Source organism: Trachurus japonicus, chromosome 12 (assembly GCF_045865225.1).
Source record: "Trachurus japonicus isolate A0001 chromosome 12, Traja_1.0".
In the NCBI taxonomy this organism is placed as follows: domain Eukaryota; kingdom Metazoa; phylum Chordata; class Actinopteri; order Carangiformes; family Carangidae; genus Trachurus; species Trachurus japonicus.
Window position 1 is genome coordinate 12,585,221 of NC_140918.1, and position 16,312 is coordinate 12,601,532.

Here is a 16,312-nt window from a genome sequence, read left to right on the forward strand (position 1 = left end):
TATTTCCACAGTTGCAGTCTTTTAGTACAAACTTCCCTCTCTTTTACTAGCTGTGTGCTGAAGCTCAGTCTGCTGGAAGAAAGAGGGGGAATTTTATACTGAGAAGACGATGGTGGAAAACACCTACATGATTTGTCTTCTCTGCAGTGGCCTCTTATTAGCATCAACCGAATTAAAGAACACATTCATACGGAAAAACAGGACTGTGGATTTGGTGATTATTGCTTTGAGCAAGACTTGGGAAACTGTGAGCCTATCATTTAAGTTGAAGCTTTAAAGTGATAAAAAAAAAAAACAACAACCACTGCTTCACAACGTAGCTCACCTCTCAGATACAGATACGCACACTTGTCAGTTTATTTAATACACCTAGCTGAAACTAATGCAGCCTAGTACAACAGTTCTGCCATAAATCCTCCCTCTAGGACAGCTGTAATGTTCAGTTTGTGTTGTAGCTGTTACAGAGAGAAGTATTAATTCAACTCTATGGTCATTTTAGAGGCTGCAGTTTATGGTGCTGTTGAATTGTGTTATAGTATATGAACAGATATTTGTTTACCTCATTCATATCAGTGTGGGTAAGTGAAATAAAAGAAACACCTCTCTGTATAAAGTAATGCAGTTCAACAGCACCATAAATGACACCATACACAGCTGAATCAACAGTTTCAATAAAATCTGAACATTAAAACCACCATGAAGGGAGGATTTACTACAGGGCTTTATTCATCTGTAGTTCATTGAACCAACAGAGTACACTCGTTAATCGTTGTTCACACATGTAACCACCAGGGGTCATTATCACATTTTTATCCCCTGCTCACTAATTACAGTGCAACACCAACATCTGCCCAGTAGATGGCACCAAAGGCTCATTTATAGTCAAAAAGTTTCTATATACCTTGAATCTTCTCTGTACAGACTGATCTTATAATAATGACACTTTAACATTTACTTCTACAGTAGATAAGCAGAGCACTGCTTTTGTTATTATATTATACAAGTTATTACAGTGAAGTTTCATATTCTGTTGATCTGGTTTTGAACCTGACAACAGCGCTCAGTAACTATTAAATTTTTTCCATTACGCCACCAGAGGCCGCCCTCTGACAACTAATGAGGAAAGGCTTTCTGTCGACAAGTCACAATCAACTGTGTCAGGTCAATGCAGTTGCTATGAGAGTGTCTAGTTGGACAAAAAGAGAGTGACTTACCGAGCGCAGATGGGGTAGGAACCTCTCTATGTCGTTCATGTCTATGCCGTCATCCTCCTCAAACTTGTTTTTGTTCATCCTGACGGAGAGGTCGTGAAAGCGACAGACACAATCAATGAACTGTCACCCTCAGGGACGAAACTGACAAGAGCCGGATCGATAATGAAAGAGGACAACACTAAAGACATTTACTGAGACAATAAGGAGTAACAAGAGTACATTTTCGAGACAACAACGAACGCTGCAGACGCTGAAGATGAAAAACTCAGATCTTACCCCTCTCTGTCAATATGTGGCAGGTGCTTTGGCGTTCCTCTGAAGTGTTTCCTGTGGAAATGGCTGAAGTCCAGTTTCTCTGGCTGCACATCCCAACCTGCACCTCTTTAAAACACAAAGACAGACCAAAGGTTAGAGACAGCCAGCATCCATGCAACAAGTGTAAATAATGGAAAAGCGTACAATACAACCTTCTACATCTTAAACAGACTTTTTTCCCTACATGTACAGAGGTACATAAAAAGTAAATACTCAAGAGACGTGCAAGCACCTGGAAACAACACTTGGTACATTATGCTTCAAACAGCTGACCTATCAAATGCAGATTTTCTTTATGTTTTGAGGTACATATGTCAAGAATCCAACTCATAAGTCATCAAATGTGGAAATATAGGATGTTGATTGAACTGTTATGGTATTTTAATCATTCTTATGATAAAGGAAACATTATTGTTTTTTGTTGTTGTTGTTTAAAAAAACTAAGCTATAAAACCACTTGCAAGCCATTTGTTTCTCATAGCTTTAACTAAAAACGACTCCTAATTAATTATCAATGCCAGTTTTAATTCAGTATTCAGTCTATATACCACTCTACGTCTGTGTCTGTGAGATGGTTTCTTACATCATCCACTGTGCCGACTCCTCTGCTGTGTGATCAGAGGTGCCAACGTGGCCGGAACCTAGGTATCTGAGGCTGCCGTGCAGCTGTAACCATGGCAACCCAGACCCCCACCCACTCCCCCACCTCAGCGCAAGTGATTTATGTCCCACTCACTTCCTCCTTTTTTTTCTCCTCTCTCTCTCTGAGTTTCAGATCCAAAAAATCAGTCACACTGAGGTGGAACAAGATTCTGTGAAGATTTACACTCGGGTTTCAATTGAGTAACACTAACAAGATTTTCAGCATTAAGGTTTTTCAGAGAGAGCAGTCGGGGCTCCGGTGGTTAGGTGTAATATAAATGTGGATTTTGGCAGAAACGGCGAAACAAAATGCTTTTCATCAGACGACCCCCCCCACAACCCCAGCAGTGTGAAGCAGCTCAGTGTCTGCTTTTGCTCGAAGTGAGTTTGGAACGAGGAGGCAGAGCTGGCTTATCCGACTTGCCCTAAAGATTGAGATGATACATTTAATGTTGATATGTAGTCCTTTGGCTCCCCCCAAGAAATGCCTGAAATGAGCTGGGTCTTGATGTCATTTCCTTCTTGGGTTAATCAGGCCAAATCTAATAAAAAATCTGGACAGCTGCCCTCAAATAAAAAAAACTGAACCGTCCAAGTGTGAGACCGATGAGAGCAACCAAACTGCATAAAAGAAGTGTTACGAAGTATGAGGGCAAGAAAAGAGGGCAAAAGCTAAGAGACTCCTTCTGTGTGTTATGTGTGTGTGTGTGTGTGTGTGTGTGTGTGTGTGTGTGTGTGTGTGTGTCTTTTTCTGTCATATGACCCCAGAAACTATGGCTGGAATTCAGACTCAGTAGACTGTACAACATATTAGGTTTGTGAGGCAGCAAGGCACCTACCCATGTGAGTCCATTGTGTTGGCAGCCCATATGTCTGTGCCCAGGATGTCAAAGGAGCCGTCTCTGTTCCCGTTCTGAACCGCACACAAGGAAAAACATAAGTATGACAACAAAAATATGTGTTACTAAATTACACACACACCGCTTAACAGACTTTTATAAGATGTATTTAACATTTATTAACAGTTTCACCAGTGGAAATACCAGTATTGTTCTTAAAAAGCAGTTCCTCTACACCTACAATATTCCTTCAGTATATATGTTGTTAATTAAAATGGTATCTCATTCACTTTGCAGTGCACTTCCAGAGAGTTGAGGGGCTTGCAAGAGAGTGTGGTCAGATAGTCTGGCTTGTAGTCCCTGAGTGTAGGTCATGCTCTAAAATAACTGGAACCCACACTTCCCATAATGCGTCTGTCCTGCCTCTTCTTAATTCAGTCTCAAGTGTCCCTTAAAACAATGACAATGAGTTGATTTGTGGTGACATGTTTAAGTGCTCATGATCAGTGTTAGGTGAAGACCCGAGGGATCAATACAATGAGCATGGCGACAGATATCTTATCTCCTTGGTGATTGCTGAAGAAACACTGATGGGATTTTGTAGCGGTAAAAGAGTCATGAAACGGCAGATAAACACATGCAGGTCTACCTGTACCTTGGCGGGGCCTTTGAACTGGTTGTTTCTGCCTCTGCTGCCGGAGCGCGAGCCAGAACCTGGTCTGGACCCTGAGCTGGGCCTGGAGCCTGTGCTGCCGTTGCTGCTGTGTTCCCATTCGTCCTGTGGAGTTGAGAGAGAACAAAGACCGACGTTTAGCCAGCATTAAGAACAGTAGCTATATTCATCTTCAACCCAAATGTTATGTTAACAAACGCTGTCTATTGCGCTCTTTTGCATGTCTCTTGTGTGAATACTAGAAGAAGAGGCTTAACATTTAACACACTTGTCAGTACAGCAGCACAGTCTGTGACGTTGAAGCACTGAGATAATAGCTCCTATTTTTGTCACTACGTTTGTTTCTGTTATTGTTGAATTGTTCCTGATCATTGTTCTTCTTGTTTCTGAGTTTCACTATGTACCGCAAGAAAGGCTGTGTCACAATGGTTCAAACAAAACTCTGTTTTCTTTGCCAAGTCTATTATATCATTATACCTCCAGAGGCTAAATGTCGAGACAAATTGAAAACAGAGGGTTCATGGTCTGGGACTGGGGAATTTGATGTATTGATATATAAATACTGACATTTCAAGTCTAGTCTCTCCTGTAACCTCCTTCATATTATGGAGCTCCTTACTTTCTGTGAACGTCTCACCCATGCTGTGTCTCCCTCACTACTCACTTCCGAGTGAGTCATAGAAATGAATCTCAGATGAATCTCCCTGAATAATACTCCAAATCTCTCTCTCTCTCACACACACACACAGATATTCAGCTGACTAATTGACTGATAATTCATTTAGGATTACTCGGTTATTGGCTTAGGCCTTGCAGTATCTCATGTTAGTCATTAGAAGCATACTTTGTCTCCAGCAACTGCAAGGAAGCAGAGGATCTGTGAATCGCTTCAAGCTGGTGTTACAGTCTCTTATGATCATGAAGAGATGATGGAGAGGGAAAGACTGAACATGAACACGCAGGACTGAGAAATGAGCGAACCTACACATTAATCCACATGAATACAGAAAAAGACAGGTAGCAGCACAAACAGGGCCATGGTGGACTGATCACTCACATCTCAAATTATTAAACATGGCAAGTTGTGTTTTGTTTTTTTAATTGTTTCAATGGAGTGGCCTGCAGTTTGTACTGTTTAATGTGCTGTTTGAGCAATTTTCCACTGTGAGAAAGTAAAGGATGGGGTGAGGACAGAAGACAAGTAAGAGGAGGTAGAGGATGCAACAGGGGCACGGTAGTCAAGTGATTTGAGATGTCTAGAAAAGGTGAGGTCAAAGCTAGAGTTAAGGTGAAATCCAACACTGTTAAATATGCTAAACACCTACCGGCTTGGATGAGCCTCTCCCCCGGGAAGACGTCCAGCTGCCATCTCTCTTGTCGATGCAGTCGTCTGTCCACTGGAGGAGAAAAATGGAAGAAGAAGATGCTATCATTTATTAACAGATGGGGTACAAAAATAAAGTAACAAGTTAAAACCCAGAGCAGAAAACTCTAGCAGCTATTTTGTGTGTTACTGTATGTATATTTGCACAGAGGACAGACTACAGGAGTCACAGCAGCACAAGAATGTGTTCACTTTCTCAGGCTGAAAAGAGGACAGCTGCATGTCCGGGGGCACTGGAGGTGGATGCACATCAACCTTTGTTTCCATGTACATTGTAACAATGAGGGCAGCTGTTTTGATGCAGGCTGAGCCCCTCCAGTGTGTTATGGAAGATACAAAACCGACACACCGCTGGAGCCCTCCAGCAAAATGTAACCACTGCTGCTCGCAGATATGGGGCAAATGAAAGCATGTAATAAGCCTCTGACCTGTGGCACCTTGCCACCATTGTCCAAGTCCAAGTCTCCGTCTGCCTTGTCTCCCAGCAGCCCCTGCACCTGGTACTCCAGCACGTAGCTGTCGATGAAGCGCTCCAGCTCCTCTATCTCCTGTGAGCGCGTGCTCCCGGCCTCAGACGATGCAGACGCCACTGAGGAGTTCTCCATGGCAACCGTTGCTGCGAGCGGCGGAAGGGGGAGGAGGAGGAGGAGGAGGGGAGGGGAAGGAGGAAAGTGACCTGAGGAGAAAAAAAGATGCAGAGAGAGGAGTTAGTTAAAGTACTTTGTATCAGAGCGCTCATTTCCTCTGACTACAGGGCTGATCTACTGTGTGTTGCCACAACAAGACCCCCAGCAAGACAGAAAGTCGTTTTAATCATTTCCCAAACTCAAACATATGAGATGATTTTATGCTTTGATGGACGTACATGATCGTAAACTGAATACATCTACGGTTTTCAATTTGTTTGCTGAATGGAGCAAACAGTGTGGGTCTAATCTCCTTGAGCAGAGCTTGAAAATGAAAATTAGTTGGAGGCCAAAGTCCCAGCACCAATAGTTGGAACAGTTAATTCTCACCTTGGTCTATTTGAACTTTCAGCTGCATTCAAAGAAGGCACTTAACCTCGCTGCTGTCTGTCAGTAAACATCCATATCTGCACAGTCTGTTTCCAAGGTATCCGGTAGCAAGCCTGTCCCGGTGCACAGCTACCGCCGGCCAAAATCACATTAGATCCATCCTCTGAAAAAACCTCTGACTCATGTCTGCTAATTTCTGCAGCCAAATGTCAAACCCATGTCGGTTTTCTGTTTGTTTTTTTCCCCTTGCACCTCTTCGCTGCTGCTGCCGCTCTCTCGGCGCTGTAGATGTTGTGTGTGATCACCTGACCCCCGGCCAACGGGGAAGCTGCTTCCTGTCTGCCCGTCTATTGCTACTAAGCTCCTTTACATCACGGCTTGATCACCAGCCATGCAAAGAGGATTTATGGCCCTGGAGCACGCAGAATGGTATCTGCTGAGCCCTGGGGACTCGCTAGGGAACCCTGTGCATTTGCAGCCAACAAGTCAGCTCCACAAGGTCTAAAGCCTTTGTTTTGGTTTTGGCTGCAGGGCTATCTAACTCTATCGAGTGCGATATCCTGAACACTATCTTCACTCTTTTCATGTATTTATTTATTTATTTTAGCATCACGTCACATCTTGCCAACTGCTGCACTATGTAAGCCTGGTCTAATTACTAACAACACAAGAAAGCGAAGACAGAAATTAAAGCATGCTATCTCAACAGAGCAAAAACAACAAAACAGGAATTGAAACAACTATGTTAACAACTATTACACTGCAGTAGTAACAACAAGTGGGAAATGCTCTATTGGAAGATCCGCCCACACAGCAGGGCGTCCTCATTGAGCAGGTCTGGGACCTGAAGCAGCCTCTTACTCAAGGACGTTTCGTCACTGCAGAGTTGCCCTGCTCATGACTTCGCGGCTACTTTCCTTTGTGTACATTTAGGACTAATTCCTTAATCTCCTTCATACTATGCAGCACGGTCAATATGACCTAATCTGACCTAGTGTAAATAGTGTAATCCATTCATACAATGATGCCAGAGCTTTGATTAGCCTGGTGATTTGCAGCTAGCAGGTTAGAAGCAACTATGCGCAGACGGAGCACCATGAAGAAGTGTTTTTACCAAAAAGCACACGTACATAGATGCAAGTGTACCATCACCTACTGTTTGTACATGTGCACCATGTTTATCTCTGTATGCAAGTGGAGATACATCTGCTTTTTTCCACTCACTATTTTTCCCAGTGTTTTATAAAGCATTGAAAATAGTTGCAAAAATTGCGTTTGAATGTTCGTTGTTCGTGTAATAATTTCAGAGCACTGGACAAATTACACTTGATCTACTACTTGCCCCATTCTGTTTCCTTTTCCTGAATTAATGTCGCAACTCCAAAGTCTGTTAGCTCAGCTCAAATAAGACAGATGTCACACAGATGTTGTCCTAGTCGTGCCACTCTCCAGCTCCTCGGCCAACTCAGCCACAAGCACTAACATCCTTGTGAGACGAGAGTAAACACTACATAGTTAAACATTCCCTAACATTAACACTTGAAGCTTCACGATGTAATGCAACAGCTCTGCGCTCAATCATATTTTATTAATCTGAAAATGCTTTGAAGTGAATCAAGCTGGTTTAGATTAAAAGAATAAAGATCATCATAGAAGTCTGGATGTTTGCAGCCAAGGGTCAACTGATGCATATTGGTCACAGAAAGTGTCCTACTGTTGTCCTTGACACATAGTATAGAGTTACTGCCTGCGGGGAAGCTGCCAATAGTTATTGACCCATCCATTAATACAGCTTTCACCTATATTATTTCGCATGCTTACTTCAGGTCAGGAGTGACCAATCTCTATCAGGTCTGTACATTATAGTCACCCATAATCAACCTGAACCTCCAGAGAGTAAACACTGGTTATGCATTATTATCACAGAAGGGGCCTGTTGTATGTCAAAGTCCTCTCTAACGCTGTCGTGTTTCATAACGCATCACTCCAAACCTGCAGCGCTTCAGACGGTGAAGTTATGTGCACTTGCCTGTTGTCTCCCATTTACTTTGCTTTCACTGAGAGTTCGTCTTTCAGCTTAGAAATAATAACATCAATGTTCCTCTGGCGGAGGAGAAAACATGCTCGCCTTGGGTGGGTGACACACATTTGTTCATGTGAGAATCAACAAGCCAAATTACCTTCCCTGCAGCGTGCAGGAGAGAGGGAGAGGTTGGGAGGAGACTGAAGCAAAGGGATTCATCTGACCCCAGACAAAGAAAAAGGCTACTGTCTTAAGCACCCATGTGAAAAACAAACACAAATATAGACAGGAGGCCGGGTGGCCCCTCTGAGCTTTGGCTAAACAGAGAGACTGACTCCGCAAGGTCAGGAGCACAAATAGCGTTACAAGGCATCTCGCATTTTACCAAGCCAAGACCCGTCTGGGCAGCGAGCGCATTCACACCAAGATGATGCAACGATACAGACTCTCTCGCGTTACAAGATATTGATGCAAATGATGAGGGAAAGCGTTCATAAAGACTTTGCATTTCAACTTAGGAGTGATGACCTCTCTGCACTTACACACAAAGAAGAATAGGCTAATTGAATTACAACTCTGATTATTACCATTATTGATAAATCTGTTGAATAGTTTCTCAATTAGGTAACATACAGCAGTATTGTGCCTTTTATCTGACATTACTTGAATCAGCATCTGAAAACAGACTAAATCTGGGGGGGTTCGCATCAGAAAGAAGTGAGCTCACCCGACCCCTAGAGCCCCCTGCTCATCTCAGCTTGAGGCTGCATTTGCTGCTTCCATCACAATACAACATAGGGGTGCCCGCTGGTTCACCTGGTATAGCATGTACCGATGCAGTCAATCTCATGTGTGGCCCTTTGCTACATGTCATCCCCTCTCTCTCTCTAACTTTCTCCACTGTGTCATCACAATGAAGACAAACAAACAAAAACAAGAAACATAGCACGCGGGAACCTCTGACCAAACTGTAAATGATCAATTTGCATTGGGTAATAATGAGTAATATAGGCATATTATAATGGCTGAGAAGAGCAATGCTTTTGAGCCAGACAATGTGATAGAAGTGCAACACAAATTTAGCTATAGTTTTTTCATCAAGTGTTTTTTTTTTTGACTATTACATGGATTGTAGAAAAAAAACAAGAGTTTGAGATGACTCAGGGAATTTTCTCGTTTTGTCTGACTATGAGTCCAAAACCCAAAAAGATATTTTTAGTTTAACCTCAGAGAAGACAAAGAAACCTATCAATTTGCTGCACTGTGGACATCCCTCAGTGCTGTCAGCTGGTCTTTAGCAGCCTGGACAGTCCTACAGTCTATGGGTCATTCATAATGTGACACACAACCCCGCCTCCTTTTCTCCATCTTTGTTTTTTCTGCCCCACTCTCCTTCCCCTGCTCAAACTACATCTTTCAGTCCCTCATCCTACGTCCCCCCCGACTCCACCCCTGCTCCTTCCTGCCTCCACCCTTCTGCACTCCCTCTACCTCACCAGCTGTTCCAACAAAGAGCGGCCTGCTACTTTAATCTGGCCTTGGAAGCAGTGAGGGATTGGTGTATCAAAAGTGTGAACATTTAGTTAAGACTTTTAAACTCATTCAGCTACTTCAAGCAGAATCATCTGACTGTTTTTCCACACAATGTTTTCGAGGTCAAACAGTTTGTGCCTGAATCGCCATTTTGTTTCACTTTATTGATTCATTCTGTTGCAGTCAGAGCTTCAGTGGGCAGGAACCACGCTTTAGTTTGCGCGTGACCTTCATTTTCAAACAACCACTGACTGGACACATTGGTAGTAACAGAGTAAGGGCCCTGAGTCGGCTGAAACGTGTGCCAGGGATGAACAGTGACGCGATTGAGAGTACCTGACACAGCCGACGACACTACAGGCCAGTAGAGACGGATGGAGAGACTGTGTAAAGAAGAGTATGAGCAGAGTATGATCAAGCAGGAAGGATGTCCCCGAAGCCCAACACTGACCAGACAGATACTCAACCGGCCAGACAGACACAGCGTGGCACTGGACGACACACTGTTTCTTTGTTCGTGAGGCAGTGATGAATGCCAGTCCACACCTTCTGTGCTCCGTGGTCGCATACATCCCCTAAAAGCTGATCATAGCTTTATGTCTTACACAAAGAAACAATTGTGATCATTTAATCTCGTGTAATATCCTTCCCGGTTTTAAACTCTTGGAGAAACTGCACCAAGAACATGCCATTCTGTGTAATGACTATTTCAGAGGGGCCTGCTAATGTGGTGATAATGCCAGGAACGCTGAATGAGAAGTGTTGAATACTTATGTGTTGGAGAAAATTATAGCTGTCCAGTACTTTTCCTCTCCGTTGAGGATGTGCTTCATCCCTCTCTCTTCTCTCGCTAACGTGCTCCTCAAAAATGAAATGAATTAACTGAAGTTCTCAAGATTTATACCCAATTAAAGTCATATGGATGAAATTGCAATATAGGCAAAGCAACCGTAGAACCCATAATCCCCTGGGGTCCAAAGACAAACTTACCACTACAGCAAACACTCACTGTCCCCATGCGAAACCACACTGGCTGCGTCATGACACAAAACAGCAACACAACAGATGTCATAAAGTAAAACATGCCCCGAGTCGTCAGTGATTCGCCGTCTTTGATATGGTTCCACTGCAACTGAAGAGTAAGAACCATAATCCCCAACAACCCAAACAGAGATGAACATGAGACCCAGTCTCCCCAGTGGGAGTCCAAGTCAATGTTCTCACCCCATGGAGCGAGAGCTGCTAATACGCCTAATCTGGTCTACTACTGACTGGATGTCTCAACAAACTCACACTTGGGTTTAAATATAATTTGGAGTAGTCTATTTTTGAGAGCAGGGCAGCAGCATGGTGTCTTTCACTGACTCTAATGAATATAAATCATTTGACGTATTTATTACTGTATGTGAGTATGTGTTTTCATTCAGATGGAACAAGCAGCTGTGTGAATAAGTGGCACAGTAAGAAAATAAATAACACTTTTTTTTTCAAATTTGTGTATGAGTACAGACACAAATCAGCTGCTATGAATGGTTCTGTATAATGTTTACTCATCTCCCACGACACCAACCTTTTCAAAACAGCCTCAGCATGTAACAAAAAACACATTTAAATCTCATTTTGTGTTGCATCTTTTCACTCAGAGTAGAAAGTCAGTGCCAGTATGAGATTTGGATAAGACCGTGCATCCTCTATTGCTCTATAGCATGAACAAAAAAAGTTGCAGCTTTTAGGAGCACTTCAAAAACACTCCAGTTTGTGGTGCGCCTACAAAGTCTGACTGAAATAGTTGCAGCTTTCAACACAAAGTGGCTCCATTCACTTGCATCCCGTCATGCATTACTCTCTTGCAACTATCTGTTAATTGCGTGTAGCCATGACTTAAAAAAAAATCCTTAATGCAGTTTTTAACCAATCAGTGCACTTCAGAGGCATCTGATATATCAGGCAGCACATACCTGCAAGATATCAGATAAAAGAGAGAGTAAAATACACACACCTCTTCAGCTGAGAGAGCAACAGGTGCCCTGATCAAAAACAATGGCATAAATTACATAAAAACAAAAGCAAAAAGCACACAGAGAGTTACAAGACCACTGAAGTGATTTGGGAAGCATCCTTTGTAGAGCAGAGCTACAAACCAACTTCAAATGAGTCCCCCGCCCCCCATTCATAGTAACAAGCTGTTGTGAGTAAATGTGTTTACTCATACAGTGTGAAAACTGAATGACCTGAATCTAGAGAGACCGACCAGTAGAAGAGAGGGGGTCCCATTGGTGTGTGTGTGTGTGTATGTGTGTCCATGCAACCTAAAACAATACCCTCATTGTCCCCCCGTGCCCCTGTAGTGACCTAATGGGAGAGGATTGGCCATGTGCAGTACTGTGGAACTACTGGGACTGGAGCCCAACAATGCCATTCTGTCCAGATCCACACAAAGTCCTGGCAAACAACTGAGGGTGTGCAACGCAGCTCATGGCCTTCACAACCTGTGTGGAGTGTCGGTAGAACTTCTGAGGCCTCAAAGCTGAATGGCAGACAAAGGTGGAAAGGGAGACAACAAAGGTTCGCCCACAGCAGAACAGTGGCCGTTAATGTTTAGAGCTGAAAACACCAGATAATGACAAAACAAGTGAAGTGACCCCGAGAACAAAAGACCTACAACCATAGAAAGACCAGAAATGCTTGTTTCCCCAAAACACAGGGGGTTTATAAATATGCAACTCCTCTTCATTCCTGCATTAAGCCTTATGCTCTCAGCTTTAAACCACCACCTGATATCCCTCCTCTCACAAAGCTTCTGTATCTGTATGTTTCCCTCGATCGCGGCCTATGTGATCTCCGTCTCTCTCCTTTCCCCCCCTTTTGCCACTCACTCATCCATACAGCACAGGCAGCGTAATGAGCAGCAGCAGCGGTTCCCACTGAAACCAGGCTAGCTCTCTGCTTCGCAGCCTGACTCAGGGTGTTCCAGTTTTCTGCAGGCAACTCCCACTCTCTCCATAACATGCAGCTGTGTGTTCGCTCCTCCTCCACATTCTTTAAAAAGCACTGCATGTGTATTTAAATGGGTCTGCGTCACAACCCTAAACATTAGCCTACATCTTACTAGCATTAGCTTTAACATGAGACACTGACACAGGAAGAGACACACGCGCTGAACCCCGGTGCCAATATTCATTGATGGTGGTAGTCTGGGATCGATCTCTCATTTCCTATCGATGTTTGACCTCTGAGGGCAAAGTTCACCACCCCAGTCGTTCCTCACATCAAATGCAACGTATGTGCTGAGTGTGGAGATCACAAGGATGATGACACTGCACTGACTCTGCTTAGAAAGTCTAAATAAAACTATTTCATGCCGAGTTTAAACAAAGCTTTTTCCATTTCAGCGCTCAACAGAAAACTTTCAGGAATAAAGTAAACCTTTGCTTTGATGTAGTCAGGTACAATCTTTAAAAACAATGCAGGCTAGATGATAAGAGGCAGGCACCTATTGATCAGTCCCAATCCATTCTTACAGACTACGTTCAAAGATTAGATCAGTTTCGTGGGACAGGGCCCTGAACAAAATACTGTAATTTCATGCGTCACCTCTGTAATAAGGTGATTAGTCATTAAGCACGCATGAATGTGTAATTGCAAGGTCTGGGTGAGGCCTATGATTAATATTCATCTATAAACTCCATATTAATATGCCAACATGAGAGCACTCTTTCTACATGCCATGTGTTATTATGAAGTAAGGATGAGATGCAATCAAAACAATGTTGCATGGCACTTTCACAACATGTGACAACACATGTATGCAACATTAGTGTGGCCTATTACACACAGAAACAGTACACAACAGTATGTTAATTACTCTAAGTAAGTTGATGGTACAATCTCATGTGGGGTAGAGGTATTATCTGGTGGTTGATGTCTACTGACATCTGTCACCAGATGGAAAGATGTTTAGTGGTTTCCTCTTGCACACTTCCTTCTTTAGACTTCTATATTATAAATGACTTGAGTCCATGTGAGATCAAAGCAAGGCTATGACTAAATTCTATCTATGGCACTATTTTCTAAGTGATGTATTTAATTCATCTACACAGGTATGACCTTGTCACTTTCACTAAAGGTACAACACTGGACAAATTACTCAATCCAGTTTGGCAGACAACAGGCACTTAGCCAAGTTCAATGTCTCCCAAGAATACTGGCTGAACCTGACTTCCCACTTGGTAGACTAATGCATCTGCATGGTTGAGGCCACGCAGTCATGCCAGCAACTTGGTCAAAGGTAATAGACAATGTGAGAACATAATTTATTCAAACAAACAAATGTCCACACTGTGTAGGACTAGGTAAACCTCCTAGTCCTGTGGGACTAGGACTAGGTAAATCTCTTAGTCCTGTCTAGGTAAATCTCATTACTCATTCATTCATTCATTAGCCTGTAGCTTGCTCTCTGCTGGAACTGCTGTCTGTTTACAAGACATTTTGTCCTGTTTTTCAGCACTAACGTGTGTCTCTGAGTCCTGTCGGTAGGGTCTCTGAGATTATGTGACTTGTGGCAGCATGCACACATTCCTTCACATCTATAAAGTCACTCAGATTCAATCACTGTCTGGCCCACAGGAATCTCAGGAATGTTATGAGCCAACTGGTCTTAAGTGATACCTATAGCATACAACACTAGTTTTAAAATGAGTTATAATATGTAATCACACAGACTGAAGCTGCAAGAACTCATCTCGTCCACATGGTTTAGGCTTGTCCCACCTTGTGCTAGTTCCGTAAACATTACTACCAAAACATCTGCTTGTGTTTGCTGCATCTGAGATGACAGGCCCCGCTTTAGGTAGTAGCCTACCTACAGGTACAGCAGTGATTTACAGCAGCTGTCCTTCCTGGCTCTACTCGTAGTGGCAGTGATCCGGTCTTTGTTGTGAGGGTCAACAGCTGATACAAGCTCCTGATCTGCAGCCATCTCAGCTCATTCACAAGGCAAACTCACACACCTACTGCTTTTGGGATTCTATCCTGATATACCTGTCCTGCAACTGTAGTGTGGCGTTACTGACGCCAAACTATTTGCGAAGCTGATAATTATGAATCTATTTTAATATTGACAACATTATTAGATTTTTGCACTCCCACAACCACGCCCATGCTGTCTGGGATGCTAGTGCTGCGTGTGTGTGTGTTAGCCAAGTGGTGTATCCTGACAGGAGGACGGCTCTGGTATGGTAACATTAAGCTTTATCGCTGCACCACAGTGTCCCTGTCACAGTAAGTAACAAAGCCACATCTGGAGACGCCTCCACGCCCCGGTGTGTCCGCCCTGTCCGCGTCTCGTCGGTAACAATGGTGACGCAAGCTTTGCGGCTAACCAGCTGGCTAACGTTAAGCTAGCCCCTAAGTACAACCGTAAACAACAACAGGCCCCACATTTTACGACTTTAAAGCCGGCCTCTGATAACTGGGGCCACATCAACAGGTCTGTCGGTGGAGGTGGGAGCGAAATAAAAACAAGTCAACCACAGCGACAGCTCGTAGCAAATCCAGCGCATCTTATAAAACAGTTATCTGGTTACTACGGCTATAGCACTGACTCCTCCAACCGACACACACACACACCTTCTTCAGCTGGTTAAAAATGAAATACATCTTTACCCGAAGCGAGACTGTGACTCCTGGAGAACCCGGGATCCCCCCCTGAGATCAAATCCGCCGTGTCATGGGTGTGTTTCTCAAAAAAGAGAAGAGGGAAAGAGGATTAGGTATCCGGTGGTAACTCCGACGTCCCAGACTGAGGAAAGAGGGAATGCAGGAATGTGACGTTCAGTCCGGTTTGCTGGCAGCGTTGACACGTGCACTCGGGAGCGGAGCATTCTGGGAAGCGTAGTTTTAATATTCAACTAATTCATTTTCGATTAGATAGGCCTATCTTATTGATATCTGCTTTGAAACGTTACTCAAGTTGTCATTGCATTCTTACCTACAGGACAAACAGTTTTGATACAGCACCAGGTAATAAACTATACTAAATACAGATATGAGCGGTTTGGTTGCAAGATTGAATTGAAAACAAAAGGAGCTAGCAAGCTACTTTAGCCTCTCATGCGTCTTCCTGAAGTGAATCTGCAGGGGTAGCCAGTGGTGGCAAGTAGCCTAACAAACAGCAACACAAAGAGGCAAGTGGTGTCCTTTGAACTCCATTAGCCCACATAGCCTATGTCGTTATTGCGAAGATTAACATCACTGACACAAAATGGTCAATATGCAAAATCTAATAATGATTACCAATATATGAAGTAGTTGAAATAGCCCCCACCTTACCATTTGCATCATGAAAGTGACACAGTAGGCCTAGGCTAATTAAAAATATTTTAATATAGGCTAGGCTTGTCAAAAAAAGAAAAAAATTATATATATACGGTATATATATTTTTTAAAGCCTACATATTATACTGCAGTGGGTCTCTCTTTTTTTAAACAAAGTGGTAGTTTTCCTTTGAACAAATCTGAGTTGCCTACTTCTAATACAACTTAAGTTCCAACACAGACGATAATCTACTTTATCTAAATTTATCACACTGACTAATTCATTCATTTACTTATCTATAAATTATTAGAATATACAAAAATAATCTGCAGTAAATTAAAGGTGCCACTTGATGGA

General features: G+C 43.1%; 1 protein-coding gene across 4 annotated transcripts in view; it reads right to left on the reverse strand.

Annotated features, from left to right (window-relative positions):
* Positions 1-15,509, reverse strand: part of ctif (CBP80/20-dependent translation initiation factor) — a 48,821-nt gene extending 33,312 nt beyond the window's left edge. For all 4 annotated transcript variants that reach the window (XM_085793251.1, XM_085793250.1, XM_085793249.1 and 1 more), the window contains exons 1-7: positions 15,304-15,509; positions 5,496-5,743; positions 5,009-5,080; positions 3,666-3,788; positions 3,011-3,084; positions 1,491-1,595; positions 1,215-1,293 (exon numbers count right to left, since the gene is read on the reverse strand). In XM_085793251.1, the coding sequence (XP_085649377.1) occupies positions 1,215-1,293; positions 1,491-1,595; positions 3,011-3,084; positions 3,666-3,788; positions 5,009-5,080; positions 5,496-5,672 (630 nt within the window). In that variant the 5' untranslated portion in view covers positions 5,673-5,743; positions 15,304-15,509. The remainder of the gene's footprint in view (positions 1-1,214; positions 1,294-1,490; positions 1,596-3,010; positions 3,085-3,665; positions 3,789-5,008; positions 5,081-5,495; positions 5,744-15,303) is intronic.
* Positions 15,510-16,312: the final 803 nt, after the last annotated feature.